Source organism: Necator americanus, chromosome I (assembly GCF_031761385.1).
Source record: "Necator americanus strain Aroian chromosome I, whole genome shotgun sequence".
Lineage (NCBI taxonomy): Eukaryota > Metazoa > Nematoda > Chromadorea > Rhabditida > Ancylostomatidae > Necator > Necator americanus.
In genome coordinates, this window is record NC_087371.1 from 21,260,568 (window position 1) to 21,288,539 (window position 27,972).

Here is a 27,972-nt window from a genome sequence, read left to right on the forward strand (position 1 = left end):
TTAAATTACAAATTTATTTATTGGGGCATAAGTTGTGTTTGGGTTCATCTGTTTTTCGATTTTATTACGAACATTGCCGGAACAACACTGTACACTTGTGAAACTGCTGACGTCACACTACAATCGATCTTTGCAGTCATCGAACTACTGTGATATTTCGTTTTTTTCAGACACGTACAAACACAAATATAGTAATCTCTTTGTAATAAATATTAAAGAATGAACTGGGCAACAATGGAGACCCGTGGATGTGTGTGTTTCGGGTCAGAAAACTCCAGCAGCAGTGTGAAAACTGTCGAGAGGAAATCGGTAAAGGCTGAGCCGATGTGTCTTCGGCAAGAGGATTGTGTAAATGTATTGTATATGAAATTAAAAAAATAAGGTGCGTTAGCACGAGGATCGTGAAACCTAAATGAGACTTTTGAGATTACAAATGTCAAAGTATCATCGGAGCAGTGAAGAGTTAACTCAGAGTTTACAGGGCAAACATATGATGAAAAATAAAGGTATCCGGGACAGAAGAGATAGCTGCTTTCGTAACCGGAAGCGTCGTCGCTGCATCAGTGCTGCAGAATTCGTACGCAGTATGGTAGGTAGATCAGCAGAGGTTAAGTGGACACTTGAGACGATCGGTTTCAAGAGCAACGGAGAATAGGCAGAACGCGATGTAGGAAACGATCATTATGACGCCGAAAGCCTTGTTCATTCGCCATCGTGAAATGAACGTGGAAAATACGAGTACCACCAGCATGATAAACAACATCCCTACCGAGCACAGCAGACCTTTGCTGAAAAATTGATAATGGATACTGTTGATGAGGTTCACCGCTAATGAATATACTGTAAATTTTTGTAGAGAGTAGAACCTTCTGTCTTCAATGCACAATAAGAAAAAAGGCATCTGCGACGCGAGATTTGAATTTCTTTTTTTTTGGAATTGAAGATAATAGTAAACAAAGGCCAAGCGCACTTATCCATGGGAGTCCTGCTCAAGAATTGCAAGACTGATGAGGATCCATGCATGTGTAGCGAGCCTCTTCATCTACAAGGACACAACCTTCCTGCAGTAGAATCGCTAATTCTTCGACGGAGGACGAAAAGGACGCCGCGTCTTTTTTTACATTACACACTCCAATTTGATCTCGATTATATAATCTTTACACGAATAGATTCGTCTGTACGAGCCTTATCGATTGGATGTAATCAGAACTCTTGAAACCTACCACTAGAAAACTTTTTGAAAACATTACCTGCGGCTACACATTAACGAGGCTGAGTCCGAGATAATTGCGCCCCAAGGATGTGTGTTTTTTGAAATCAATATATTTCTTGAAAAGTAGTATGATAGTTGCATATTCATAATCTACATACTATTGGGAACAATTTGATATCTCTCACATCTTCAATATCATAGCTTCAAAGATGTTGAAAAATTGACTGAAGTCACATGTTTCAACTCCAGAACTCCAGAACTGTTTCAACTCGATATTAGTAGCTCAAGAATTGTTCTCTTGCAAAATGTGCAAGGAAACTATTTGTTCTGGGATGTCCTTTTCTCATGTACATGATATTTGAAGAAGTTTTCCATAAATCGCTGAAAAATGAGTACCTATAAAAATCTATCTATCTGTAAAAACACATGAAAAGTATTCATCTTTACAGGTTCAGAAGTGACAGCAGCTGCGATATATTATAGAAAAAAATGGAAACAGTTAGTAGGACAGATACTGTTCCCTATTGTGTTGTGCTGACAGAAGGCAAATATAATTTGTTAACGAGTTACGAACTGCCAAAAATCGCAATAAATAATGTTAAACACCGAAGTTATAACTTTAGCTGCAAAAAAACTGAAAATTCTGTTGAGCTAGAAGATCGAGGGAAAATCGCATTCTACAACAAATAGTTTCCTTGCAGATTTTGTGAGGGAATAATTTCTGAGCTACTAATATCGATCGTTTCTGAAGTTGAAACATGTGACTTTAGTCACATTTTCGTCAAATTTTGCAGATTCTCTTCTCGTCCCTTCTTTTCGTCTTCTGTCGAGGAATTAGCCATTCTACTTTGGCTTGTGTCCAGCACTACAGTAATCCACATGTATGGAAGTGCTGTAGGGTTGCAAGTTCAGATATGTGTTAGTTGTGGGGTTGGATGTTCAATTAATTATAAGAATCACAGCACACCTCTCCGCCTATCGCGTAGAACGGTAAGTTTTGCAGTAACGCAGCAGGATCGTATCCCTACGACCAAGCATGTTGTAACCTTCTCAGCTTTGCGATAGAAAAGTCGGAAAAAGAAAAACGACCACAGAAATACCATAAATCCCCAGGTTAACTCATTGTTGAAAATCCCTGAGAAGGTGTGAGTAAGCTACTATTGTCGCCTATACTCAACACCTGGTGGCTTCCCGTAGTGCTTCACTGCGTACGTATCAAAGAAATAGAAAGGAAGAGGAGGCTGCTATGTTTGCAAACCTCGCTGCTTAAGAGCATTTACAAGTTCTCTAGGCGTACATGCTCGTTAGGGCTTCGTTACTGATATCAGAAACCAAGTGATCTACTGGCAAATCGATAGTATCAACTGTAGGCTCACCTGCTCACAGAAATGAACTGCGCCGGGTTTCCTGGATTCTGGAACAGCTGCACTATGAAGAATAACAGCCATGGAACAGGTAGTCTAAACGAAATTTTGTCAACAATAGACATCTTGTGTAGGAGGTATAGAAAGTGTATAGAAGGTCACTACTGAATCAAGGCTAAAACTGGAATAAATACTACTTCGGCTTTGTCAAGACGAAAAATACAGAGGCGGACTGTAAGAAATGGAACTACGGTAACCTGTAAGCGTGATATGTGGTCTGGTTCTGATATTCGCGTCTTCAACTTGTCATACATAGTATGTATCGCATTTTTTTACTTCTTTTATTTTGAGTTTTTTCCTTATTTTTTCGGAATGGAAAGTGCACATAGAGTAACGAAAGTAAGTGATTCTTCGCCATTCCTTTTTTAGTTTTTTTTTCGTAACTTTGTTCGTTTTGCACTGCATCATCGAACATAGACATCAATCAGTTTCTGATGATGGGATCTACTTGATTTATTAGGAATTTTAAAAGAACTCTAAACAAAGCATTCATTTTATAAATGCTGCTGCGAATTAAGGTGCCAGATTCAGAGATGATTAGGCCCTGAGGATATATGACATTTGTTGTGAATGAAAAATGAGTTCGCTGTTAAACACAGAAAGCAGACGTTATCATGGATATGTGGGTACGTGATTCGTATGGATATTTAGGATGTTTTAAGAGATTAGGAACTAGGCAGAAGTGGCACATTCAAAGTTGATTAAAACGCTTTTTTTCCCATGTAAAAATTTTTACCAGGAGTTTTTATTAGGAATTATTTATTTTTGACAATATTCCTGTTTCCAAGGTTCATTGGGAAAGAAGAAGCTTCATTGAAATCAAAAACATCCTTGTTAATTTCTATTGTTTTCTCGGATTTCTGAGTAGCTTTGAGCGATCTGTGTTAAATATTCCACTTTGTATTTACTTGTGTAGAATCTTCTCTCATATCTAACTCTCTATCTAAGATGTGACGTTGGCGAATTATGAGAGTTAGAGATGGATTTCAGAAATCTCACTGTTTTTTTAGCGAAACACAATTTCCGTGGCTGTTACAGAGCATTCTCATATTTGACGTAGCCAGTTTTGCAGGAGAAGGAATCTGTGGAATGATGATATCAAATCTAATTAAATTTGTTAGTTTAGATATTTCTCTTTAGAATAGTTAATCGTTAGAATCATAGCGAAGCGCATTTAAAAACTTGAGAAAAATGGACTGCAAAAAAGTTGTTGCAATTTTTAATTGCTATTATTAGCTTACGTGAAATTCGTCCTTTGCAAGTGGTTCTTGCAGGGAATTAGAGTGAATTGAAATTGAAAAAGAAAGCGTAGACTCTTTGTTTTTTCGTCTTCTGGCAAGGAATTACCGTGCTTAGTGTAGAACTGAAAAACACTCTCAAAATGTTTTGTAATATTCAATAGAATTCCTCGCTCAACAAACACTCCTACTTTGATTTTTGGTTCAGGTGATTTTCGTTCTTTTCGGATTTTTAAAATATAGTGTCAAGTTTAAAAAAACGGAGCATTTTCGTCGTCTTTAGTTCGCTGCGGCTAAACGAGGTGAAAGTGATGCTGTGAGATATGTTCTGTGGATGGAGGCCCTCGAATAAAAACGCATGAAATTTTTAAAAATGAGCAATGCGGACCTGGAAACCATTTGAGTAGCACAAAAAAAAAATGGAAATCAAAAAGCGGCATAGAAACACTATGGAACGAGCACATGGAGGAAGTTGTTGGAAGCGATGGGGAAAACAACAGTTCCAATTGAGAGCAGACGGTTGATTAAGATTTGCAGTGGTTTTTTTGCACTCAAAAAAGAGAAAAAAAAAGGAGTTTCCTTCAACCAGCGACAGTAGTGTCGACGGTTGTGTCGTCCTTTTCGATGTCAAAATTGGCTGAGGACGGGATTGGTGCGACGACGCCGGAGATTAGAATCAAGGGGATTGTTGTGTTCCGGCACTGCTCAATAATTCCAAGCGTTTTGTTGCAAAGTAAACGAGACGTTGTGAACCGTTTTATCGCCATGACACTCTTCGCACCCGAGTGCTCGTCTCTATGACTACTCTCCTCTGGTTGCGCTCACCGTATTTCCCGGATAATTCTCTTGAAAGACTGGATACATGCATACAGACAGCTGCTTAAAGGCATCACTCCGCAAATCTGAGGTGGTACGAATTTCAGGTGGAGTATTCGTATGCAGGATAGTAGATTATTGAGAGAAGGGTGATTCCGTCCATTTCTTCCTAATTGCCGTAGAAAACGGCCTGGAAGATACGGCTTCGAGCGTTCCGGCGCACTATTTTTTAAAAGGAGTTCGACTGGAGCGCACCAGCCTTGTGCACGCGCCGCATCTTCCGGGCCGTTTTCTACGGGAATTGGGAAGAAATGGACGGAATCACCCCCTTCTCCATAATCTACGGTCCCGTATACGAATACACCTCATGAAATCAGTACTACCCCAGATTCGTGGGGTGATGCCTTTAATGAAATTAGGATATCAGAAGAACACACTTTTATAAAGTGAGGAATTTCGAAGGTCTTTCGAAGATTTTTTAACATTTCTGAAACACTGTTATTATTTTTACTAATCTAATATTACTAGTATCATTGTCACTTTTTATTTCTATGTGCATTTTGCGTTTCCGAAAAAATACGACTCTTTCCTGCATCTTATATGTACGTACGTGTTTGTATGCGCAAGACACGCATGATTCAATGAGTATAAACATGCGTGTAGGCAGAACAAGGTGTAAACAAGTCGGCAACATGGTTGGGTGAAAACGACATGAAGCACGTGCAGTTGCGCAAGCGGCTGCGCACGGAGCGCGGTGGTTAGAATCTGGGGGACCCCTGGTGACACCAGTCCTAACTGGAGTTCGTATTGGTTTCGTCTCCACTCGAACCGCTATCCCTAATGCGCCGCTTCGAGCGCAGCCGCTTACACAACTGCACCCTGCCTCATGATCCTACTACGCATAACATCTAACCGCTCGAAGATTACGGTAGTTTTTTTGTTGTTGGTGGAATTTCATACACTGCACAACGTACCCAACACAGACATCGAAGATGTTACTTCCGACCGAACTTGACACTGCCATGTCTCCAAGTCCTTTCCGGGCGACAATCACGCTGAAATGAAGCAATAGAACCGTGCTGATTACGCTGATCTGCGCCGGTCGAACAGCGCAACAAAATGCTGGGTTCTTCTGCGCAACCATTCCGGCTTCTAGGGCAATTATTTCTCTTTTTTTGTATTCACTTAGGCGCTGCCGAAACTGGTGCTTGGGTGCATGGCCGAAATGAAACCCATTTGTTGCTACACAGTGATCAGTTCGCTGGCCAACCGCTACTCTGCCGCATATTGCGAACGTTTTTTTCCGCTGTGAGTCTGCTCAGCTGAGCCTCCCCGGTAGCCCAACAACACACGAAAAAAGCATTGTTGCTGCAGTCTCGGTACACTTCAAACTCTTTCCATGCATTGAATATATGAAGTATTTTTTTCTGAATCCTTAGATTGAAACTAGTAATCTTCATTAAAAAAAAACGAAAGCAATGTGCTTAGAAATGCAGTTCATTTAGAAGGAATCTCGTAAAATTTGTGCTGTTTTGGAAACATCAAAACCATAGGAAATTGAAAAGAACGTGTCACTTTTAAATATCCAATGAACACAGCTGGAAAGACTTGATTAGACTAAAATTCCTTACTTCTCGTATCGAAGAACTTTGATTAATTAATGATAGGGGTACGCTATCGAGAGCTACATACCTTGTAATGAGATCCGGAATACTAGTTCCTGCCGCTAATATTGTCAGTCCGATGACCTGAAACAGGAAGTGAAATGTAGTGCTCGGAGAAGCGCCTCTGGTCTACAGGAAGATGGAGAATTGACCTCCGTTGGTATGACGAGGGTTTCTCCGATTGTGTTCGCCCACCAAACCATCAAATAGGAGAAGAACGCTATCCATAGGATAGAATTTACGAACGTCAGTGGATACCATTTGCGGCTTGCCTGGAATTAATGGCTACATTCTAGGTGGGGGCAAAAAGGTGAGAAAGAACTTGTTGGGAAAAAAACTAATGTTTTTTAATGTCTAGCAGAATAATAATAAGTAAACCAAAGCGAAATCCAGAATTCTGACATGGACATTGAGTACCAGTGAATTGGCATCGCCAAGTATTCTAATCAATACAATCGATTATAATCAAATACAGTTTAAAAGCAATACATCTGTAGCTGTTGAGAACTGAAATCGGATGGATAGGAACAAAGTAAGGATAGGAAAGGTGGGGCATTCCACTGAAGAACTGAGGAGAGCAGATTTAGCCTTACTGCCAAGTACTCAGATTTATTTATATAGCCGAGAAGAGAAAATTCATTTGGACTTATAATGAATTCCAAAATTTGGCAAATTTTCTGTTTTACAGTAACAAGTAATGAGTACGTAATTCCAAAATAAAGGTGGCAAAATCTCTGCACCCAGTAAATACTAGGTGCAAGAACTAGTGAAATCAAGTCGTAGAAAGAGTAGTGTTGCGAATTGATCCTTTCCCAGCTACCAAGGCTAAGAAAATCACTACAAACTAAAATGTCTCTGGAACTCGGCAGCAATATTACTTTGTTATAAAAAATTTGGGTGCCACAACAACAAAAAACAAAAAGTGCTGTTTTGCTGGGGATACAGAATTTATTGTTTGCTCTTCACTACGCTCCATCGTTCTTGAGGATGACGCCAGCTGATCTAGCAACGGAATTAACATAACCCAAGGATAGAGTGATTCAGGGAGCGTGGGATCGTTTCAGATCAGTACCCCAATTTATGTCTGGATTTTCAACGATGTTGGGGAATTCTCTTTGATGAAAAATGTTTTTTTCAAATGCTTTTTTTTTGTTTCAGAGCAGCTTTTCTATTTAGTTGAGCGCGAAAACATTGCTTAGGAGGGAAAGCGTTCTTGTTACACTCACCGGTCGACGTACATCGGGTATAGTCACCCACATTGGTATCAGTACAGGAGCGAGACAAATGTAGGTGACTCTTTTGGTGAAAGTGTCGGGCCACTCCATATTCAACGGCTGTTCTTCTTCTTCCTCTAGCAGTGATTTCTGCAAAGTCTTGGAATGCTTTCACATATTCTAAAACCTCAAACACTGGGCAAACCCACAATTTCCTCAATTTGAGATGATCTGCGGTCCTGACGTATCGGTACGGTGAGCTCGACTTTCTGAAGGCAAACTTTAGTCGTAACAGAAATAGTGCGCGCAAATTCAGAGAATTTTACGCTTGACCTTTGTGTTTCAGGATTCTTGAGGAATGCATTGCCTTTAAAAAATTGCTGTACTCTGCCTTCTTTTCACACTATTTTTCTAAGGTTGCGTTGATTTTTCTTGAGTTTTAAGGGAAAAAATTTGTAGTGAATGAATTGGCTATTCTTCAGTGAATCGTGGATATACAATTTTTAGATGATAAGTTAAATCAACAATTTTCTGATTAAGGTGTTCTGAAATCAGACGCTCAAAGAAGTGTGCTCACTGAGCAGAATTAGCCAAAGGTCTATCCTTTTTTCTATTCCGAGTTTCCTCTTTCATTAGAAAATGAGAAGGTTGGCGTAATGCTCTCCTGTCATGGGAACCTGCAAAGGAAACAAGCAAATGCTTGTGAAGTACATAATGTGCTGCTCTGGATAGCAGTAGATTCAAGAGAAACACAATTTCGACAAAACAATCATCAGTGACATCTGAGCAGCGCAAAGGGAAGAAGTAGATTCTGACACAGTTACTGAAGAATATTAGAATAGGAATAATAAAGGTTGTCTTTATTGTTCTCTAGAATTAGGACACAATTGTCCTCATTGTCCTCAGATTTTCACAGAGCGCTGTTGAATGGGAATTGCATTGTAGTGTAGGGTCATACCGTAGGCAATGCGATATTTTTCTTTAACTCTTAAACTTTTTGAAATTAGATAAAAAGAAGTTCTATAATCTAAAACACACTTTCTTTCTACGTTTTGTTTTATAATTTCAATCGTTTGCCTGTGGACAAAAGTACTTTTCTAGTGCAGATGAAAAAAGAACATATTGTTCATGAAATGAACCAACACTTAGAATTAATGTGGTAATTGGAGGATATTGTCCTACCGGTTGAGGCATAGCTGACGGAGGTGAGGGTGATCGCCTCGGCGATTCCTCCTCTTCTTCGCTTCCTCCTGAAAAAAAAACAAAAATGAATAATTTTTCAATCATCAGTGGTCAGCAGATGCTGACGGCGATGACTAACTCGTGTAGAAAACAATATGGAAAGCTGGTGCGGTGGAAAGATTTTCTTCTCACCTTCAGGAACGTCATCGAGGGTTTGATGCATCAGCTGCATAATTCCTGTGCGGAACATTGTTCCCGAGTGAAGTATCGGTATGGATTGTCGCCGACCCATCGATGTTCTCAATATCAATCATTCACTCGTTTATTGAGAGCTATAACCACACTCTCATAATTACACCAATCACCTGCGCGTCATCGACATGCTTCTCTCAGTTTTTGGCACCTCCTCGGAATCCTTGTATTCGATGCTTGTATTCTGGAAAAAAATCATAGGCGAAAATTTCCTCTCTGCCCTCTTTTGAAGGATTTGTTGAATACTCCGCCTTGCAACGTATATGTACGATCGATACGGATGAGTTTCCGCTCAATTTGCTAGCAAATGCCGTTCTGAATGCTTTCGCAAAGAGTCTCTCTTCCGCTACGACATTCAACAGAAGGGGCGGAGGGCACGCCGCAGTATATCCCAATAGCCTCCAAAAAGACATAATTGGGCATATAAAAAAGGCAAAAACCCGAAAAGACATCAAGAGTAAATCAAGCGTGCGGCGAAAAAGCCAAAAAACAAGTGCCAATGAAGTTTTGAAAATAATCAGCTGAAAGTGCCACCGTTTCAGTTATATTGGAACTAAACCTTCACAGCTAAGCATTTTCTCATAATGCTACATGGTTTCTAGTGCATTTTGAGAGCAATTTGGGGAAAATCGAGAGAAATTATACTAGAAATATCTAGATGAGGAGAAGGCATGTAGCTTGGTATGAGCTATATCAGGCTAAATTTCATTCGAAGCTTCGAAGGGAATGGCAGGAAGGGGGCGCCGCTGTAAGGATTCTAATTAATGCAAAACTGTTGCGACAGATTCTTTGTAAGTTTTCCTACGTTGAATGCATTAGTCGCAAAAACCGAACGAATATAGGCCTCGTAGAAGTGTTCTTGTATTTTTGAGTGAATTGAAAAAGGGCTGCCGTGAAAGTACACGACTTTTTTTCTTCATACATTTTCTTTTTTTATGTTATATTTTTTCCACAAATCATGCCCTTGGCATTTTCATAAATATTGCCATAGGTACTACGAAGATGTGTGGTGAAACACCGGCAATGATGTCGTCAAAATTCTTTTGCCCTTGAAGGCAGCATGCCACGAATCTGAGGCGGTGCGGATTTCAGGTGGAGTATCCGTATACGGGATAGTAGATTATGGAGACGGAGGTGCTTCCGCTCATTCTCCCTGAATCACTTGCAAGCAGCGGCCCCTGAATGCTGTTTGTACGACGCCATCTATTGCAACGCTCCACCCCTTGCGCCGCCTCCGCCCTGCGATTCGTCGAAAATCAATTTGGACTGCCCCGATAGGCAGTAAGGGACGCTGCGCGTGCAAGGGTGGCGCGCTGCAATAGAAGGCGTCGTACAAAACAGCGTTCAGAGGCCGGCTGCTTGCAGTGATTCAGGGAGAGATGAGCGGAACCACCCCAGTCTCCATAATCTACGACACGGATACTCCGCCTGAAATCCGTACCACCGCAGATTCGTGCCTTTAAGGTGAACGTGATCTTCCATTTCTGATTCTCCTTCACCACTTCTAGTTTATCGTATTAGCATTTTGGTTATTATTATCGCATATATTAGATAGGTTTATTAGTGTCGTTTTTTTCCTCCGGCAGAGTTTGGAATTTTTGCTTTTTTTGCTGACTCCGAAAGGATAATAAAGATAGGCTGGTTTTTTTCCGCCTTATTGAAGCTAAATATAGCTACTTCTTTCAGTTTGCCTTCATTTCACATTCACTGTTCCTTACTGAATAGCCTCGGGAGTGAACTTTTCTTACCTTTCCTACTGACACTCTTGCTTCTAACCATTCCCGTCCTCCATCTAGGGGTAGAGGAGAAACAGAGATCTCTTAAACCCTTGTTTCATAATTTCCTAATTTCCTTAATCTTATGTTTTTCCATAAGAACATTTATTGTCGCAGTTTCGAATCCCTCGCCGTAATCTCTTGCCAACTCCAAAGACACAGTACTTATCTGTTTATCAGTGGCTGGCTATAGTAACCAGGTTCTGACAGACTTGATAGGATTGAGCAGAAGTTCAATCCGATACATCCCATTTTTGAAAAAAAAAATCGTGAGAAATCGGGTAACTTACGTTGTTTCCGTTGATGCGAACAGTCATCGGGGTGCTGAACGTTGTTTGCTCGGGCAATTCGTCCTCTTCCTCCAGTTTTTCGCCCAACACTTTTGTCTTTACCCATTCCTCTAGTACCACATTAAACTTCATCACAGTGCAGTATACAAGGTAGACGATGAACAGAGACAAGGCTTCAGGCCAAGTGATCTGAAATCTTCAGCCTTTGAATAGGCAGACATCAGTTCATATTTGCAGTTTTAGCTAAATTAGTAAGTACAGGTTGGAAAATAGGTTACGCACCTTTTCATCCATAAAAAATAGCACAAGCATCAGCAACGCCAAAATATAGATGGATACATCCCTGGAGTAAGCGAATACTATTAATTCAGCAACAGTTACAACATTAAGTTCAATTGGCACATCGAATGCGATCAGTCTGAGTACTAGAATCCGAGTCTACCTGAATAACGGCCACCAGGTCAACTGAAGGACTGTTTTCGAGAACAACGTACAACACGCCAAAACGCATAAGATGTTGAAAGTCGCACTTCCTGAACACAAGCAACGTCTGCGAAGAGAGGTCCACACTAAGAATCTTTCACCGAGATAACTCCGTAAAAAAATGGAAGATAACAGGTAGCCGAACCCAACAAATACCTGTATTTATTTATTTATTTATTTGGATCTATGATGAATTGCATTCCATTTCTGTGGATGGAACACAACGAATGCGCAAATGTTAGCAGTTCGTGTTTTGAAATGAGTGGTTTTCAAAAAAAATCTATGCGTGAGCCCTAACCAAAAAAAGGATTTCCTAACTAGCAAAGAAGCTAAAAGTTAATTTTTAGTTTTCGTCGAATTTTTGACTCGTATGCCTTGGAAGGAAGGCTTTCGATAGTGTAGAGGTTGTGACATGCACACATCTGTAGGTGAAGTTCAACCATTTTGATAGTGCCTCATCCACAAAGGTACGAGGACACCGATTGATCACTACTGATATACTGATATGATATGATAATTAAGATTTCTTGTTTTCAACCAGCATATGTACTTACCAAGAGATGTCATAAGTTAGGAAGAGGGAAATTATGCAGTGAAAGGTGTGAATCACAAACAGCAATAACCGAGAACATTTAGGGCCTTCGTATGAGTTCATCCTTTCACGGCAACGGTCAGAACCTGTCTAACCTGTTTGCAAAGGACTTCTAAATTTCTTAATTTTAAAGCGTTTGAAATAAGTGCATATCAAGTGCTGCTAACTATAGGGTTGCCGGTGTTCAAAATGTTTTTACAAGGATCTCGGCGAATACGTAAAACACGCCGCATGATTATAAAATACGAATGGGTCAAGAGCAGCGAACTCAACAATCCACCCCGTCAAAGCAACTCTTTGCATCTTTCGGATTAATATAGAATATAGGATAAAGGATAAAGTTTCTGGCGTTAATCAATTCGCTTGGGATGCGCCCCCACGTTCACTTCAGTTCAGAATCGTTTGAGGTTTACGAACGTGTAACTGGCCTATACAATGACTTGCGGTGGCTAGCCAATGTGTCAGGTCAGTGTTTTTATCCTCCCAGACAAGTCTGGTACCAATTTATCGACCCCGGAGGGATGAAAGAATTGGTGAGCACTAGGGCGGATCCGAACCTCCGGTCGATCGTGCAGGCAGCGGAACCTCTAGCCGACTACGCTACACTCATCCTTTATCGTACTCTTTTACCTTAATCGTTCAGATTGAGCAGCTATAAAGGCACAAAATTGGGCAGAAGAGGAATTATGCGACAAAGCTACTCCTCACTTTTTTTTTACAACAAAACAGTTCCACTTTACGTGGTTCCATTCTGTTAATCTCATGGATACAGTGAAATGCTTCCTTCTGTCAAAAGGTCAGGTTGGTGCTACCGATGCATTGGTTTTCTGGATTTGCAGAGGTTGTTTCTCACACTCGTTGCAATACTTCCAGGCCGCATCGCGAACACTTCTATGTTTGGTGAAAAAAAAACCCATTATCGAAAACTTCCGCAAACGCTGTCTTTGGGCGAGAATCCATAGACAGGCAAGTTTTCCGTAGAAATGTTTTCTGTGAAGCTGTTCAAGCTTTACAGGAAGCAATGTCTTGAAGAAATTTAGTTGAGCTAAATGCTCTTTTCTAGCAAAAGCAAGAGATAACGTGTCAATTTTTCTCCATCCGATCACAAATTTAATGTCAACATTTTCTGCAGGAAAAGAACATGGTCGACGCCGGATTGGTTATTAGGTGGGATTTGTGTAGGGAGCTCCCCTCAATCTTAGGTTAATTGGCTGACGAAAGTAGAATTAGCTTGTTCAATATCTATAACAGTTGACAGTTTATCAGAGAATAGATCTGCTTCGGTACGATTGTTCTGAAAGTAGGTAGGAGTGGTGGTGTGGATTTCCAGCGCTCTCCGTTGATGAGGACGTTTGAATGTGGACTCGGCACATAGTCGGGATATCTAACACTCTTGAGGGTCGTATACGGATAGATCTATCTACTATCTCTAAATATCCAGTAAAATAGATAGAGATGGGCCCACCAAGCAACAGAAGAACTTACCGACGATTGTACCGATTCCTACGTTGTTTTGAGCGATGAACACTCCGATAACAGAAGTAAAGAATTCTGGAGCTGATCCTGAAAATTGTGAAACATTGGAGCGGCACTCCTCTTAGAAAGGAACTCGTTTTTCTGTGCACTTGGATAGTGATTCGTAATGTTTTATTTCTGTTTTTTTTTCTAAAGAAAAAGAACATCATAATTAGTAATAGTAAGGGAATGCTAAATAGGTGGTTAAACAGTTACTGAGTTACTCTGAGAAAGTAAGGATCAATATTAGTTTCATCTGACGCAAGTATTTGGAAAAGTAATAAAAAGAAACTAATTTCCTTTAACTGAGCAACTTTGACCTACAGTGATTTACAGGGGCTTAATTAATACACTAATGTAACATATATTTTCACTTCTCAAGGGGAAATGTGTGAAAAGGAAGAGCTCAAATGAGCTTACAACAAATAAACGGAGATATAAGATAGTGTATAAACCTAGGACAATTTTTGCACATGTTGCTCTCACTTCTGCAAATAGAAATCAACCGCACGTATATGAATGTCACAAATTTCCAATAGCCATTCTTACGTTTGAGGTTAACTGTACTAGTCATATCTCATGTGAGAATTCCACCATTGTTCTGAAAAGTATCGTTTCACACTGCTAGGCAATTTAATGCCAAGTTTTTGCTTAAGAACTTCTGAAGAGATCGTGGGCAAAAAGGAAATCCAAACAGGTAGTTTTTGCGGGGTCAGGAAAAGGCGGACGGCTCGCAATTTCAATGAAGAACTCCATAAAGCTAAAGAACTGCCAATCGGAAGGACTTCGATGTGCTTTACAACAGAAATTCCTTTAAGAGAGATGTAATACAAACCACATTAGAAAAGAACGCCTTGAACGTCGTACAAGAGGAGGACAATTACTGTAGCTAACTCGTTATGAAGCAGGCTCAACTCGCCGTGGAGATGGTTTGATCGCTTAAGCTACGGTCAGAATCGCAAAGCTGCCTATGGTCAGGTCGAGAGACTTCACTAGCTTCGACCGGCGGCCAGCAAATCCCTTGGATTTGCATCCGATGAATTACTGCGTCTCACCGATTTGCCTCGAAATCTGGATTCATTGAAGAACTTTAGTGCGTATCGGAGTAACAGGACTCGTGTCAAAAGTCTCTTCCGAGACCTTTCGCGATTTGTATCGATGCCTAAAGAGATATTCTCAAAGTTTCCTGTTGTTTTTTAGCACGAAATGGAGCGACTATTATTATATATTATTTTGTGATATATTATTGTATTTGTCATTTTACTAGTTTCTCAAAACAGTCACATCTTTGCATTAGACATTTTTAATACCTTTTTGTTGAAATTTTGATCCACTCTGTGTACAGTAGAGTTCAGTTTGATTCACAGATTTCTCCATTTTTGGCTTTTTACGCAGCGCTATGGCTTAATTGAGTAACGCTTAGATACTGGCTTTTGTGTCTTTTGTGGAACCCATAAATCATAGTAAAGGATTTTTTCGTCACAAATTCCTCAGCCATCCGCAAAAAAGACGAAATCTTCCAGAATAAAGCAACTTTTTTTCCAAGTGGTTATACAAAATCCGAGGCCTTGCAAATCACTCCTTATGCACGCTTTTTTTAAGGGTACCTTTCAGTATAAAGTACTTGTTATGGAAATTTTCTCTTCGCTTCCTCGGACGATGAGTGCTTCGTTTTGAATATTTAAGCAATTTGATTAGAATTAAAGAGAATAGTGGACGTGAGGAGGCCCTCCCGAAGGAGAGATGACAGTTTCTTAGAGCTTTGAGCTTGATTATGATGTACTGCGCTGACAACAGTAATAAGATGTGAGAATGTTCAGCTGAAACAACAAACGTACCACCAGCAGCCATGAAAGTAGCACCGGCGACATCGTCTGATATTGATAACTTTTCAGTTAGCACTGCTAGCGATGGCACGAAAAACTCGTCGCATACTATGGCCAGAGAGACGAACATGTACACAAGGCCACATACGTGCAGAAGAACTGAAAACAAACTTTTAGCAATATGCAGATCTCTAAATTCCATACACTCTCAAGCCGTGTGTTCAATTTACGGATCAGTAAGTGTCAAAGCACTTTCGGAAAGCGAGTTAAGGTTCCGTTAAGCTAGATTTTAGCTGGATCAAGTAAGCGCTGTGTTGAAAGACCCTGTAGTAATCTATGTTAGGAGTTTCATGTCGTGCCTCAACATCCTTACTACTTTTTTTGTGTTGTGTGGGTGTAGCGCAGAGGCAAGAAGTCACCAGTCTGTTTGCACTGGTGATGGTTCAAAACCGCTGTAAGCTAATCAGTTTTCCCGTCCCTTCGGGGAAAAATTAATGTCGAGTGTGATCTGAAGGATAAGGCATTGACTTAAAGGCATCACCCCACGAATCTGAGGTGGTGCAGATTTCAGGTGGAGTATTCGTATACGGGATAGGAGACTACGTAGAGAGGGGTGATTCCGTCCATTTTTTCATAATTGCCGTAAAAAACGGCCCGGAAGATACGGCTTCAGGCGTTTTGGCGCACTATTTTCCACAGGGAGTTCGACTGGAGCGCGCCAGCCTTGTGCACGCGCCGCATCTTCCAGGCCGTTTTTTACGGCATTTAGGAAGAAATGGACGGAATCATCCACCTCTCTGTAGTCTCCCATCCCGTATACGAATACTCCACCCGAAATCTGCACCACCTCAGATTCGTGGGTTGATGCCTTTAACTGGGACCCACGGATCATTCTATCAGTTCATCGCGAGAGTATCATCGCTCAATGGTTTCAGTTTGATTCAGCTTTGTATGATAATTACTTAAAACTCATGTATGACCAACAGTACAAATATTATACTTTCCTTTTTATGTAATTCTATGGAGGAACATTATCCTTCTCATTAACCTATCTTACCATGTATTGTAAGCTCTTCTACAACACACAAAAACATATTGATTTTTTTTCACAACTCATCATAAATCTATTTCAAAAGATTGCAAATGACCAATTTTCGATTCTTTTGTTACGCTTCCTCTTTGGATCACGCTTGTGAGAGTTTAATCCTGGGCTAAGCTCGAGTGCGACTTTCACTGTTCAAAAACTCTTTTAACTTTGTTCTTCCAATCTCCTATCGCTTTGAGACCGAAAAGTGAGTATTGATAACAATTTAAAACACAGTGGATCAAAAATTGATCGCAATTCAACTCGAGAAAAATCTTCGGGAGAAATTGTCTCTTCAAGAGGAAAAGCCTTTTTTTGAGCGCTTGCGATTCCTGCGAGTGCAGAAAGCAGACCAGAAAGGGGAAGTGCTCAAATCCTCATTGATATTTAGTTTTAATTTGTCCTCAGAATGAGTCCCAAAGCCCAACTCCGCCGTTTTCGAAATTGTTAGTATGTTATGCTAGGGTACTTCCACAAAATACATGTTAGGAGGCATCAAAAAAGGGACGAAATCAGCAGAATTCTATCTTTGGATGGTTCCTCCATTTTCCTGGAGGCATATCATTTTGCTTAGCATCAGCGCGATGCGGCTTATCTAGAGGTTTAGTGAGTCATAAATGCGAGGTTTTCTCGTATCGTCGAGGTCCTCCGAAGAATGGAAACATCCATGCATGCCAATCAGAAATTTCTGAGTACATAAAATGAATATCTTGACTGCAAGCGAGATGACAAACCGAAGAATTTGTAGTGGAGGTAGAAATTGTACAGGTAGTACAGCAACGATAGAGCTCCTTCTAATACTTCCACCTATGAAACGGTATCAAAATCCGAAACCCCTTAGTTCTTCGACGCGAGACTTTTTTTGCGTTAGAATCAGCTTTCAGATAAGCACAGTCTCATCGTCCGCTGTCGTCTCTAATGCATTATTTTGTTTTCGAGGGAATTCATAGTGAGTCATAAATTTTTCCCCCATGATGCTCACCTCAACGTAATCCGAATTTAGGAGTTCGCGTTTGAAAAGGGTAGTACAAGTTGCGGGTTGCAGTAGATGTCGTGGCACTAACGACACAATCATAATTCACAGCAATTTTACTTTCCAGGCATGATTTATGTTAAAGTGCACATTTTTCTTGGACAGCCATTTGTTGGACATAGAAGTAAAATTTATAACACTGGAAACAAAGTGAACAAATTTGGAGAAAAAAGTTTGTTAGAAAGGCCAACATGTCGATGGCATTTAACAAAAAGTCGATATAATTTCAATTCCATTAGAAAGTGGTTTTCCGCCAAGCACTTTATTTAAAACTTATGCCCAAAAAAGGAATCTTACGAAAAAGTCGCTTGGTGAATATTACCAAGTGCATAGATATTGTACGTAAGGATTCATTAGGAATAAATTTACCGGGTGGATGCATATTTTTGCACATTGTAGGCTCAACTTAGTGACAAATTTGGCCACTGTGTATCCTACACGGCCTTCAGAGAGCAAACTGTCTAAACATCGGGGTTTTGAGGACATTGGCCACGCATATGGATTTTGCAGAAAGTTTCTGGACGTTTTAGATTTCATAGGAATAAATAACAGAAATAACTCGAAAGAATCGATTCTTCTGGACAAAATATTTGTCATTTTCGAGAACAGCACCAACAAGTACTGGGTCGGAAGCTGGCGCTCAGAGATCAAGGTCTAGTACGATGGAAAACTCGCTCAAAATTCACGAGAAGGCATTAATATCAATGCTGCCCAGAAATGCTCGTCACAGAAAGTCTGCAATACATTAGTCTGAGGAACAAGCAGTGAGCATCTTTTTCAAAGTGAAAAATCACACAGAAATAAAGAGCATTTTCCATTGTGTATCATTCCAAAGAGATCTAACGACCTCAAAAAAAGAGAATCAATGAAGTAAAACAATAAGAATATGATCGTTTGTAGAAAATGAGGTTTTCTATCGAATAAAATATAACATTTCGAAAATACCCTTTATTTATTTACTCTTTCCATTTCTAATCACAAATACACGCAATTCGTCATCTGCGTATGGTTTATGCTAAATTGGATACTTTTTTTGTGGTGTCCATTTGTCAGACGTAAAAATGAAATTTATGGCACTGGAAACAAACAAGATACGTGCATTTTTCACTAAAAACCCTTATGACTTATCCCTCAACCCAGTATTATCCAGGGGTTGGTGGAATTTTTCCCCTAATTCTATTACTCCTGTTTGCTGTTACCTTGTTCCATTGGCTTTTGGGAGTCATCGGTTTCAGAACTGAGCAGATCCTTTCACACCCTCGAAATCAGTAGAAGAAAACCGTTCACCTGCGCCTCGTTGGCGAGTCTCCAGCGAAAATGCGTCCGGTGGGAATTGCTCGTCATCTGCTACCTCCACCGTACGAGTGTCATTGCTGAAAAACTCATCAAATAGAATTCATCGAGAAACTCGGCTCGTTCCGTAGTGTACGGGCTCCCGGAATTGCAGGAGATATGCTGCAACTGATGCAGTCCATCAATCTTCGTCAAATTTCTGGCGCGCATTGAAAACAGCAGCGCATCGAGAAGATGTATTGCCGCATTAAGAAAAGTTTCCTGAATTCTAAAGAAAATAGATCGAAATATGGGCTTATTCGAACATAAGGAATATTTTCTTTTTTTTTGGTGGGAAGAAGTTTTGGGGTTATCTTTAGGAAAAATTTTAAAGACCTTTATGGATAGTTGTATTAGGAGACTCGTCCCGGGCGGAAATTATCTCTCGTCATTTTTCACCCTTTGTAGAGCTGCTGCTCGAGATTTGAGCCGTCGTCCTCCGTCTTCAAATGTCCGGATTCAACGAGGATATGAAGCAAAAGTTGCAAATTCCTGATCACAAAGGGTTTCTAGATATGCGCAGTTCACACTGGTGTAGGCTAGAAGTGGAGTCAAGATCCGAAGTGCAGAACACAGAATCTCCACGTTCTATCCTCTTGAAGCGTCGATATTTTGAATTGGATTTATGTTTTCTTGTTTTGCCAACGAAGTTTTGGAGATAGTTTATTTGGATTGATGATTGTGGAAACGTCAGGTCACAAATAAAGTTTCGTTGGCGAAACAAGAAAACATAAATGCAGAACAAATGCGTAAAATACCGTTTTAATTTCATTTCCTTTTGCTTCATCTTTTTGTTACCGCAAAATGCTGCAATTACGGTCAGAAATGCGCGATTTCCGTCATGTTGAGAGCTTAGCAAGAGCTTTTTCACGTGCTCGCATACAACCAGCCCCTGGTGTTCGAGCTGTTACACTATGTATGGGATCTATAAGATTTTCTTCTCGATTTTAATGTGATTACTCAAACGCATACATTAGAATGTCACTTTTTGAGGTGCATGAAAAAAGAATTCCTTTGGTTCATCTCGCAAGAGGATAACAGGATTTTCGTAGAGAATCTCTCGAAAAATATACACAGAGAATGGTGCATGTGTAAATAATGTCTTAGATTTCAATTTCAGGTGTTTTTCACTGCCTGCACATCAAAATCTCGTGAGAGGGCAGGAATAAAGAGAGGGGATAAGTAAGGGATGTGCGCTAACCGCTAAGTTAGTCTGCAATAGAAAAAAGAGTGCACAGTATATCTTCATCTGTTGTAAGAAGGGCTAAAAGTGTTCTAGATCTTTTCATATCCTTTGTTTATTTTACTATTTATTTCTATTTACTTCACTTTCACTGGGATATCCTATAAATAATGCGGTCTTTTCGGAGACACTGGAATATTATTCGTCATGCACATGTAAGTCTTGGAAAGGGGGTGTTGACAGTCTAAAAAATCAAATGGAGGAGGATTGTAGATAATTTAAGAGGTTCATCACAGTTTGATAATTTTTGTTTAGTGTGATTTCGAAAAAAGAAACTTAAGTAAGTGCAGAGTGCTGCATCATTTATGGGATGATCCACAATATCTTGGACTTTTTGGACGAGATCCGCGAAATTGTGCTATTTCGCTCAGTGTCGCGCAAGATCACAGCTGTCGTTAATATCTCTCTACGTCCTCAACCGATTCGTCCAGCTAATCCTTTTGTTGGCTTCTGTGTACTAACGGCCGGCTCGTATGCATGTTTTTCTCTAAAAATTTATGCAGCGATGTAAAAAAAAAGAATTAGGCGCTGCAATAACTAATGACATCGTTTGGGTGGTCTCCGGACTAGTTGACTGGCTACAGAAAACGATAGTGATGAGGTGGTGGTTAGCGGATGATCGTTTATCCTTGATGTTGTTATTTACGTACCTGCACGAGGGCAGAAACGCATGTAGTAATCCCCTTGCTGTGACGGTGAATACACTGGTGGTAGGTGCGATTGGAGACGTCGTATCGGGCGTACTGTAGACGAACACAGCTACGACGCATGTGAGAGCGAGAACAAAGCGGAGGCAGCGCACCGGCACCGAACTCATCACGTCATCTGCGTTTAGCTGGTTTAGTAATGCATGAATGACCCAAGTGAGGCCGATGAAAGAGCAGACGATAGAGCGAATCGAGAGGCAGGAGAGTTCAAAATAGAGGGAACAAACCGAGGAAAAGTAAGCAGAAGAGCGACCATGAGAGAATTAGTGAGAGAGGAAAAATAAGGAAGTTATAAACTGCGTTTATAAGTCAGACGTTGGATCCATCAGAGCCACGTAACGACACACCGAATCAGGAAATCCACCGCACCAAGTGGGAGGTCCTGGTCGTCCGTTGACTTCCTCGCCTTAATGCATTCACAACCGAAGAAACACGAGAACATGCGCATTCGCGTAATAAGTCGCATTTTTTGGGAGAAGTGATCACACAAGGCTATTTCGCACGCCTTTTTCTGGATTACCAGGGGAATGAGTGTGGTCACTCTCACAATAGTGGACTACCCCCTAACCCTATCTATTCATGGAGAGATCCTATCATCGCCAATTTCGTGGTAGGCTCCTTTCGTAGCGTTCACAAAAAACCAATAGCTAAACAAAGTTTGTTTTTTGAAATGAGCAACAACAAATTTTTCACAGTGTATAACTCTTTTGTTTGCCAGTGCATACGAAAATAAACAAATGAAGAATCAGTAGATACAAAAAAATGCCGACGATTGCTACTCATAATTTTTAGACATTTTTTTGCTACATTTCGTGCCAGGGATTTGACGGGATTTCTTGTTTTAGACGATTGCAGCTGTATTTTCCATAGAGTTCAGAGCAGTCGTAGCTGTTACGTACTGCTCAAGAATGAGAGGAAATCCGATCGGAAAGAATTTTTTCTCAAAACTTTTGTTTAGGAATGGAAAGCTGAGAACAAGAAAATGCACACAAAATTGCAATATTTCTAGAAACTCTTGGATGCAACAGCAATGTTAGAAATCTTTCCTTTTAGTAAGATTTCCATCACCTTTCTTGCTATAACATTTGACGTCTGAGAACAAAATGGTCATAGATGTCAAAGATTGAAAGGATTAGCATGCTGGTTATTGTTAAATGTGAGAGATGTCGGAAACAGAATCCACAATGTGATACACAAAGAGAAACTTCCAAGGATAAGCAGAAATTTCGAGACAAATCTCGATTTCTCGGAAGTAATGAAAAATCTGAGATGAAAGCTCCAACTAAATCAGTTGTAAGCTGTTGTGTCTCGAAGATATCGAAAACATCTCTAAATATACAAATCCTTTAGGGATTACTTCTCAATATTGATATGTTTCCTCAGGGAATGAAGATAAACAGGAAGTAGCTTTTAGGGAGAAAGAATTGCAGCTGTCCAGTGAATATAAATGGAACCCTACTCATCGGGAGTTTTATTAGAGTGTGGTAGTTTAAATCCCACTCCAGACATTTCGAACATATGTTTTTTTTATTTCGGAAGAGTCATGCCATACTTATTTCTTCGGTCCAAATAATTCCACATGAACTCTATTTCGCCTTTTTTTTCTTAAGAGAAAGTAATGTTGCGTGGCCTTCGCCAGAAAAGAGGCCTCAGGCGAGATGGAAAGGTGGGAAGTAAAACTTAAAGAATAGGAAACGTATGCGAATAATCGTGCTTGAAACAACTTCGAGGTTGAAAGAAGAAGCGCTCAGACTGGTAAAGCGCTGATGATCAAAAACACCACGATGCATTATAAAAATCACAAAAAGAGCACTGGCGACGTTGAGCCGATTATCCACGCCGCGCTGGGAGTCGCTGAAGAGTTAAGAGCATTCGCAGCAATCAGAACTAGACAAAATTCTTCTTCGCACACCCGCCTCGTTCGCCCGCCCGCCCCCGCCCACGAGCCAACGACATTCCCGAATTCTCCGATGATGCATCGGGGAAACGAAGCTGAAGTGGATTACATCACACTCAGAAGACATTCCCCTAAACGTCGGCAGAATGAGCGATCAACACATGAGCAGGAGGCGGATGGGTGTGCCTAAGAGATGTAGAAACAGAACGAGCAACACTCTTAAGCCACGCTCACATTGCCAGCTTTGGAAGGTTACGGAATTTCTGGGATTACGATAATGGATGCGGGATTACAGGTGACGAAGAGCAGTATGTTTTATAGGGGATTATTTTGCACTCGTTCAATACAAAAGAGAAAGCAGATTAGAGCAGAAATATAGCAAATATAGAAATGGATAAACTACTTACTGGTTCTATATTAAGGAACACATGTGGAACGGAAAGCGCCTGTGGATTAAGAAACCCGGTGAGAAAATGTTATAATAAAGGAACAGAAGTAGTTTTGGGATTTCTCCTCTTCACATCATTTATAATGAATAGAGATGCCGAAGACAGTTCTCACGCACTTATCCAATCTAAGTAGATCTAAAGAGTGAATTTGCTCAATCACAGGATTAAATGAATCGATTTCACGCTCAATCACAGGATGAACTGCATAGGTATCACTAAGATTCGAAAGGGTCTGTAGAGAATTGAAATATTCTACAGGCTTTTTAGGTGGTGTAATTGTTCTGTTTACGGAGCTTAGAATAAGTTCAGAAGAAAGACTCGAGATTGGTGATATATGAGGTAGTTCTCGTTATTAATCTGAGTGAGAGGGAAAGGGAATTAAGCGTACGATAGGATTTATTTTTAACCTGTACGCCGTGCCATTGCACAAAAAAACTCCGGGTAGCGAATTGAGTAGCTGACGATGGAAAAACACAAGCATAGAAGCAAAGAGATTAGCCATTTCGGGTAATTCCCCAACCTTTGGCCTCACTATGTAAATGGTCCCGATTTGACCATAGGATGCTGTTTGATGGAGAGGAACTCTGGCGCCAGTGGGAAGCTGCAAAGAAAATGAAGGCGAGGAAAGAGACAACGGTTCAACGAAGAACATCCTCAAGGAATTCTCATCACGAAATGCGCATAAGAAGTGCTCAGCCGGGGAATTTGGAGAAAATCCGCAAAATCACGTCATCTTTCATAACTGATAATGGCTAGGTGGTGTGAAAGGAGAACGAGTGTGCTGTTTCTTAAGCGCGACGGTTATGAATTTCAGGATCGCAATTAGTTCACGACACTATTGCTCGCTTGTGTTTGGCAAAAAAGGCTATTCCCTTCATCTTTGTCCGACTTTTTTTTGTGAGAAAAAAACTCTTTGGACAGTAAGTGGTTCATTTTATTCAATCTCTTGACATATTTTTGGCTGCGATGAAAGTAATTTTCTTATTTTGCGTGTAATTTTTATCCAGTAAAAAAGTCTAGGAAAGATTTGTTTTCTCATCAAGGCTTTTTCCATCCAAGATGTTCTGCAGTGAAGGAAATAAATCATGAACTAATAGCTGCATATCTGAGGAACATACTTACCATCATGATTGAGTGCAGGAATTAAATGCTGTCGAGAATGCTCTTTCCTGTCTACTTGATACTGTATTTTTCTAAAAAAATAAAACACAAGAGTCAGTCGAATTTTAAAAATCATCATGTGGGTTTTAACATAAAAAGAACTTTTTTGAATAGCATGTACAATTTTGCTAATCTAGATCTAGGTAGCTAGATCCAATACCTGCAATTTTGCTCAGCAAAATTGCAGGTATTGGATCTTTTATCTCATTGTGGAAGGTTCGACGAGTAATTTAAAAATACACAGGGAAAAAACAATACCGCATAAAAAATCAGAAATCAAAAGATAATGAGACAAAAGAAAGTATTAGGCTACTAGTTAAGCAATCATAACAACTCTTTATGCTATCACAAATTTTGTTACGAAACTGTGGACAGAAGGATCAATGATGAAATTAGCAGAAGAAGAAACTTGTTACACTCTTGAAGTGGTTAGATCCACTTTGCGCGATGACGTTAAGGATCGTCCACTAAACTGACCAGTCTGATGCCTCTGATCCCTTCCAACTTTGGGTTTGCAACTGATAATATATTTAATGTGTATTACATTATAATATTATACGTTCTCGTTAAGTTAAGTTGCTAACTACATCCAGAATCCCACCTACTAGAGGAAATGTCCAGAATCGAGAGCTCTTCTCAAAGGCTTGTCTCTGTCTTCAATGAAACAGGAGGAGCAAAACTGTGTAATTAGAAGGCTTCACTTGGCTGCTCAGGTTTCCAGTCACCTTTTTTTTTGCTTAGAAGGCACACTAGAATCAACTATTTGTCACCCGTAAGAAATTAGTTAGTACACATAATCAGGATCCGATAACGGAAGCAATTAAGCTGACTGCTGACTCTAATCACTTACAATCAAGGCAACAGTTAGTTTCTTCAACTGAGCTTTCGTATGATTTACTGTCAGGTAAGTCTTGTTCATTTAGATCGAGGAGAGCTCCAAGGGGGATATAGAAGCTCGCTTTAGAAGGGACATATTTGTTACCTAAGCGTTTCTTGGATAATTGCTTTGCTTCACACCAGGCCTAACCCCAACGGAAATGAATATCTGTTTACGTCGCAGAGAAGTAAGGAAGGATGAATAAGCATCTTAACGTTCGAACTGCGAGTCGAGAAGAACCCGCTGAACCCTGCCAGGGGAGCATTTTGACATAAAGGCTCTTTCCGATTACGTGAGAAGAGCATTTCGTTGTCCATTCGTCGTCGCTGCGCCAGAATGGTATCCTCGATAGGAATTGCATCTCTTCTCACTCTACTTCCTTCGATCAAACACTTATTAAAGTCTCCGGATTCACGCTTATATTCGCTTTCCATTCGATTATCAGCATCAATCAACAAGTGGGAATGCGGAGGAGTCGGTTGAAGTCGGTCATCCTCGATTTGCAAGTTAAGGTAACGAAAACGAGGTGGAGATGAAGAATTACACTAAGGGCCTAAAAGTGGAGGTGAGGGCAGTGGTGGTCTTGAGTTCGGAGAGCACGCGCTACTGCAGAAACGTCGCACCTGCTCGGTTTGAACACACTGTACTATGGATCATGTCATAAAAGTCAAACAGTAATACGAAACAAAAATCAGTATAATATAAAAAGCCTTGTTTCTGCACAGTTTGAATGATCGAGCCTGTTCCCTTGTGCAAATGGAGCTTTTTTTTGAATTTATGGAAATCTTGGAGACAAGAATGTGCTCCTTTATTGTAAGATTCTCAAGTATTTGCCAAGGGATATTGGAGTTTTTTCTTTGAAAAAATGACAGTGTTTCTGCCGATTTGTTGACCTACCATGAAATCATGGCCATGAAATCAATCCTACACTTCAAACATGAAATATATTTATACTGCGCGAAATATATTTATACTTCAGCGCACGCACGGGAGTCCATTGCCAGATAGGGGGAGGAGTGCCATGGAAACTGAACAGGAGGGCGAATCTACGATCATCAGGCTGGTTCTACATAGTTAGAGTTCTAATTGTGAATAAAATTGGACACTGTTAAAGTAACGCAATGTGCGAGTAAGAGACTGAGGCTACATGAACGTGTAGGCTGTGACTGCCCTATTAATATGATGTTAGGAACGACTCTGACTAATGTATTAGCATTAAATGTCGATTTTCCACCGACGTCCCTAATTGCGGATCCACGAATATTAAAATGCGCACTTTAAATTATGTAGAGCCTGTGCTAAGCGCAAAAAGGAAAGGTTTAAAAGGGCAAAATCAGAAATCTTTCTAAATGTAAGCAGAAGAGAAAATTTTCCAAAATATCATTATGTCTATGATTGGATTCAGAAAAAAACACTTCATGTGCAGTGTGATTGGAGTCAAAATGAATGATTATTCGATCACTCAATTAAACCAGTCGATTGCGAAAGTGTTGAAAAATTCGAGTTCAGAAATTACACTCTTCTATATTAGTTTTTACAGAGTATCTTGCTGCTAGTGGAGTATTGAATAGTCCAAATATGCCAAAGATCTGTATTTGAATATTTCGAACTGCGTATAACTGAATAAATAAACGGCAGCGACAGTAATTCATAATTATTACCTTTATTCTAAGACGGTGTTCTGCCTTGCACGGATTATGTTTAATCCACAACCAAAATTTGTATGTGAGGATGACGATTCCGTTTTCCTCAGCCGGTTTTTATTAGTGGCACTCAATGTTTTTTTTTTGAGAATGATGTAAGAAAGACTTGAACAGTCTGAACGTTCGGCTAAAGCCGGATTTCAGACTTTCTGTGTTTCCGTGGCTTCGCTCCCCTTCACTAATCAACGAAAATTAACAGTAGGTGCATTTTCCGTGAAATTAGAATTGTGATTTTCTAACAACGTTTTCTTCTTTTTCTTAAAGGAAATTTAGGCTAAAGATTCATAAATTTCTCTGTAAACGGGTCAGTTCTACAATTGGAGATCATACATACTTCACCTTTAAGCACTCTTCCGATACCAATGTAATATAGACACGACTTGGAATCATTACTCAAAGTATAGGTTTCCACCTTGTTTCCCTCAACGGTTATCACGGAATGATGGTTCACATGAAATGAAGTGAATGACATCATCGTACTGATAAAGATAGCATTCCACATCAGATCATGTAAACAGTTGGCTACTATATAAGCAGCAGTTAGCATTCAAGTTTCCACTTTCTGAAGAACGGAGGAGTTGAGGAGAAAACCAGTGGGAAAGTGGAAAGTGGATATGAAAAATTTGCAACGTCGCGTTTACATTTTGCGTCATGCGCACGAAGTTACTGCGCGATACTTCTACACCAACTCGACACCGTGGGACCCGCCTCAGCGCATTTTATAGCTAATTGGCGTCGGCGCACCAACTCGACGCCCCCTTTTTTGTTATCCGCTGGTGGACCCGTCGCACCTCCTTTAAGTATTGCGTTCCACCCCTCCTATAGGTATCGGCGCCGGTGGACCCATCGCACTTAATCTGGCGCCGGTGGACCCCCCCTCCTATAGGTATCTGGGCACCCCTCCTATAGGTTTCTGGCACCGTGGACCCGTCGCACCCCTCCTGTAGGTATCTGGCGCCGGTGGACCCGTCGCACCCCCTCCTATAGGTATCTGGCGCCGGT

At 40.4% G+C, this 27,972-nt stretch overlaps 1 protein-coding gene across 2 annotated transcripts; it reads right to left on the minus strand.

Annotated features, from left to right (window-relative positions):
* Window positions 1-598: 598 nt before the first annotated feature.
* RB195_006415 (uncharacterized protein) lies at window positions 599-26,181 on the minus strand (the record flags this gene model as incomplete). Of its 2 annotated transcripts, XM_064179480.1 has the most annotated exons (18): window positions 599-788; window positions 2,590-2,673; window positions 5,666-5,746; window positions 6,384-6,439; window positions 6,508-6,627; window positions 7,582-7,719; window positions 7,779-7,838; window positions 8,752-8,819; window positions 8,944-9,050; window positions 9,117-9,187; window positions 11,069-11,257; window positions 11,351-11,411; window positions 11,511-11,601; window positions 13,629-13,706; window positions 15,497-15,643; window positions 18,889-18,974; window positions 19,333-19,442; window positions 20,827-20,946. In XM_064179480.1, 18 exons carry the CDS (start codon window positions 20,944-20,946, stop codon window positions 599-601), a joined length of 1,857 nt encoding a protein of 618 aa, XP_064036431.1. The 2 variants fall into 2 exon arrangements, with proteins under 2 accessions (XP_064036431.1, XP_064036432.1); XM_064179479.1 differs by lacking the exons at window positions 13,629-13,706; window positions 15,497-15,643; window positions 18,889-18,974; window positions 19,333-19,442; window positions 20,827-20,946 and adding an exon at window positions 12,106-12,118.
* Window positions 26,182-27,972: the final 1,791 nt, after the last annotated feature.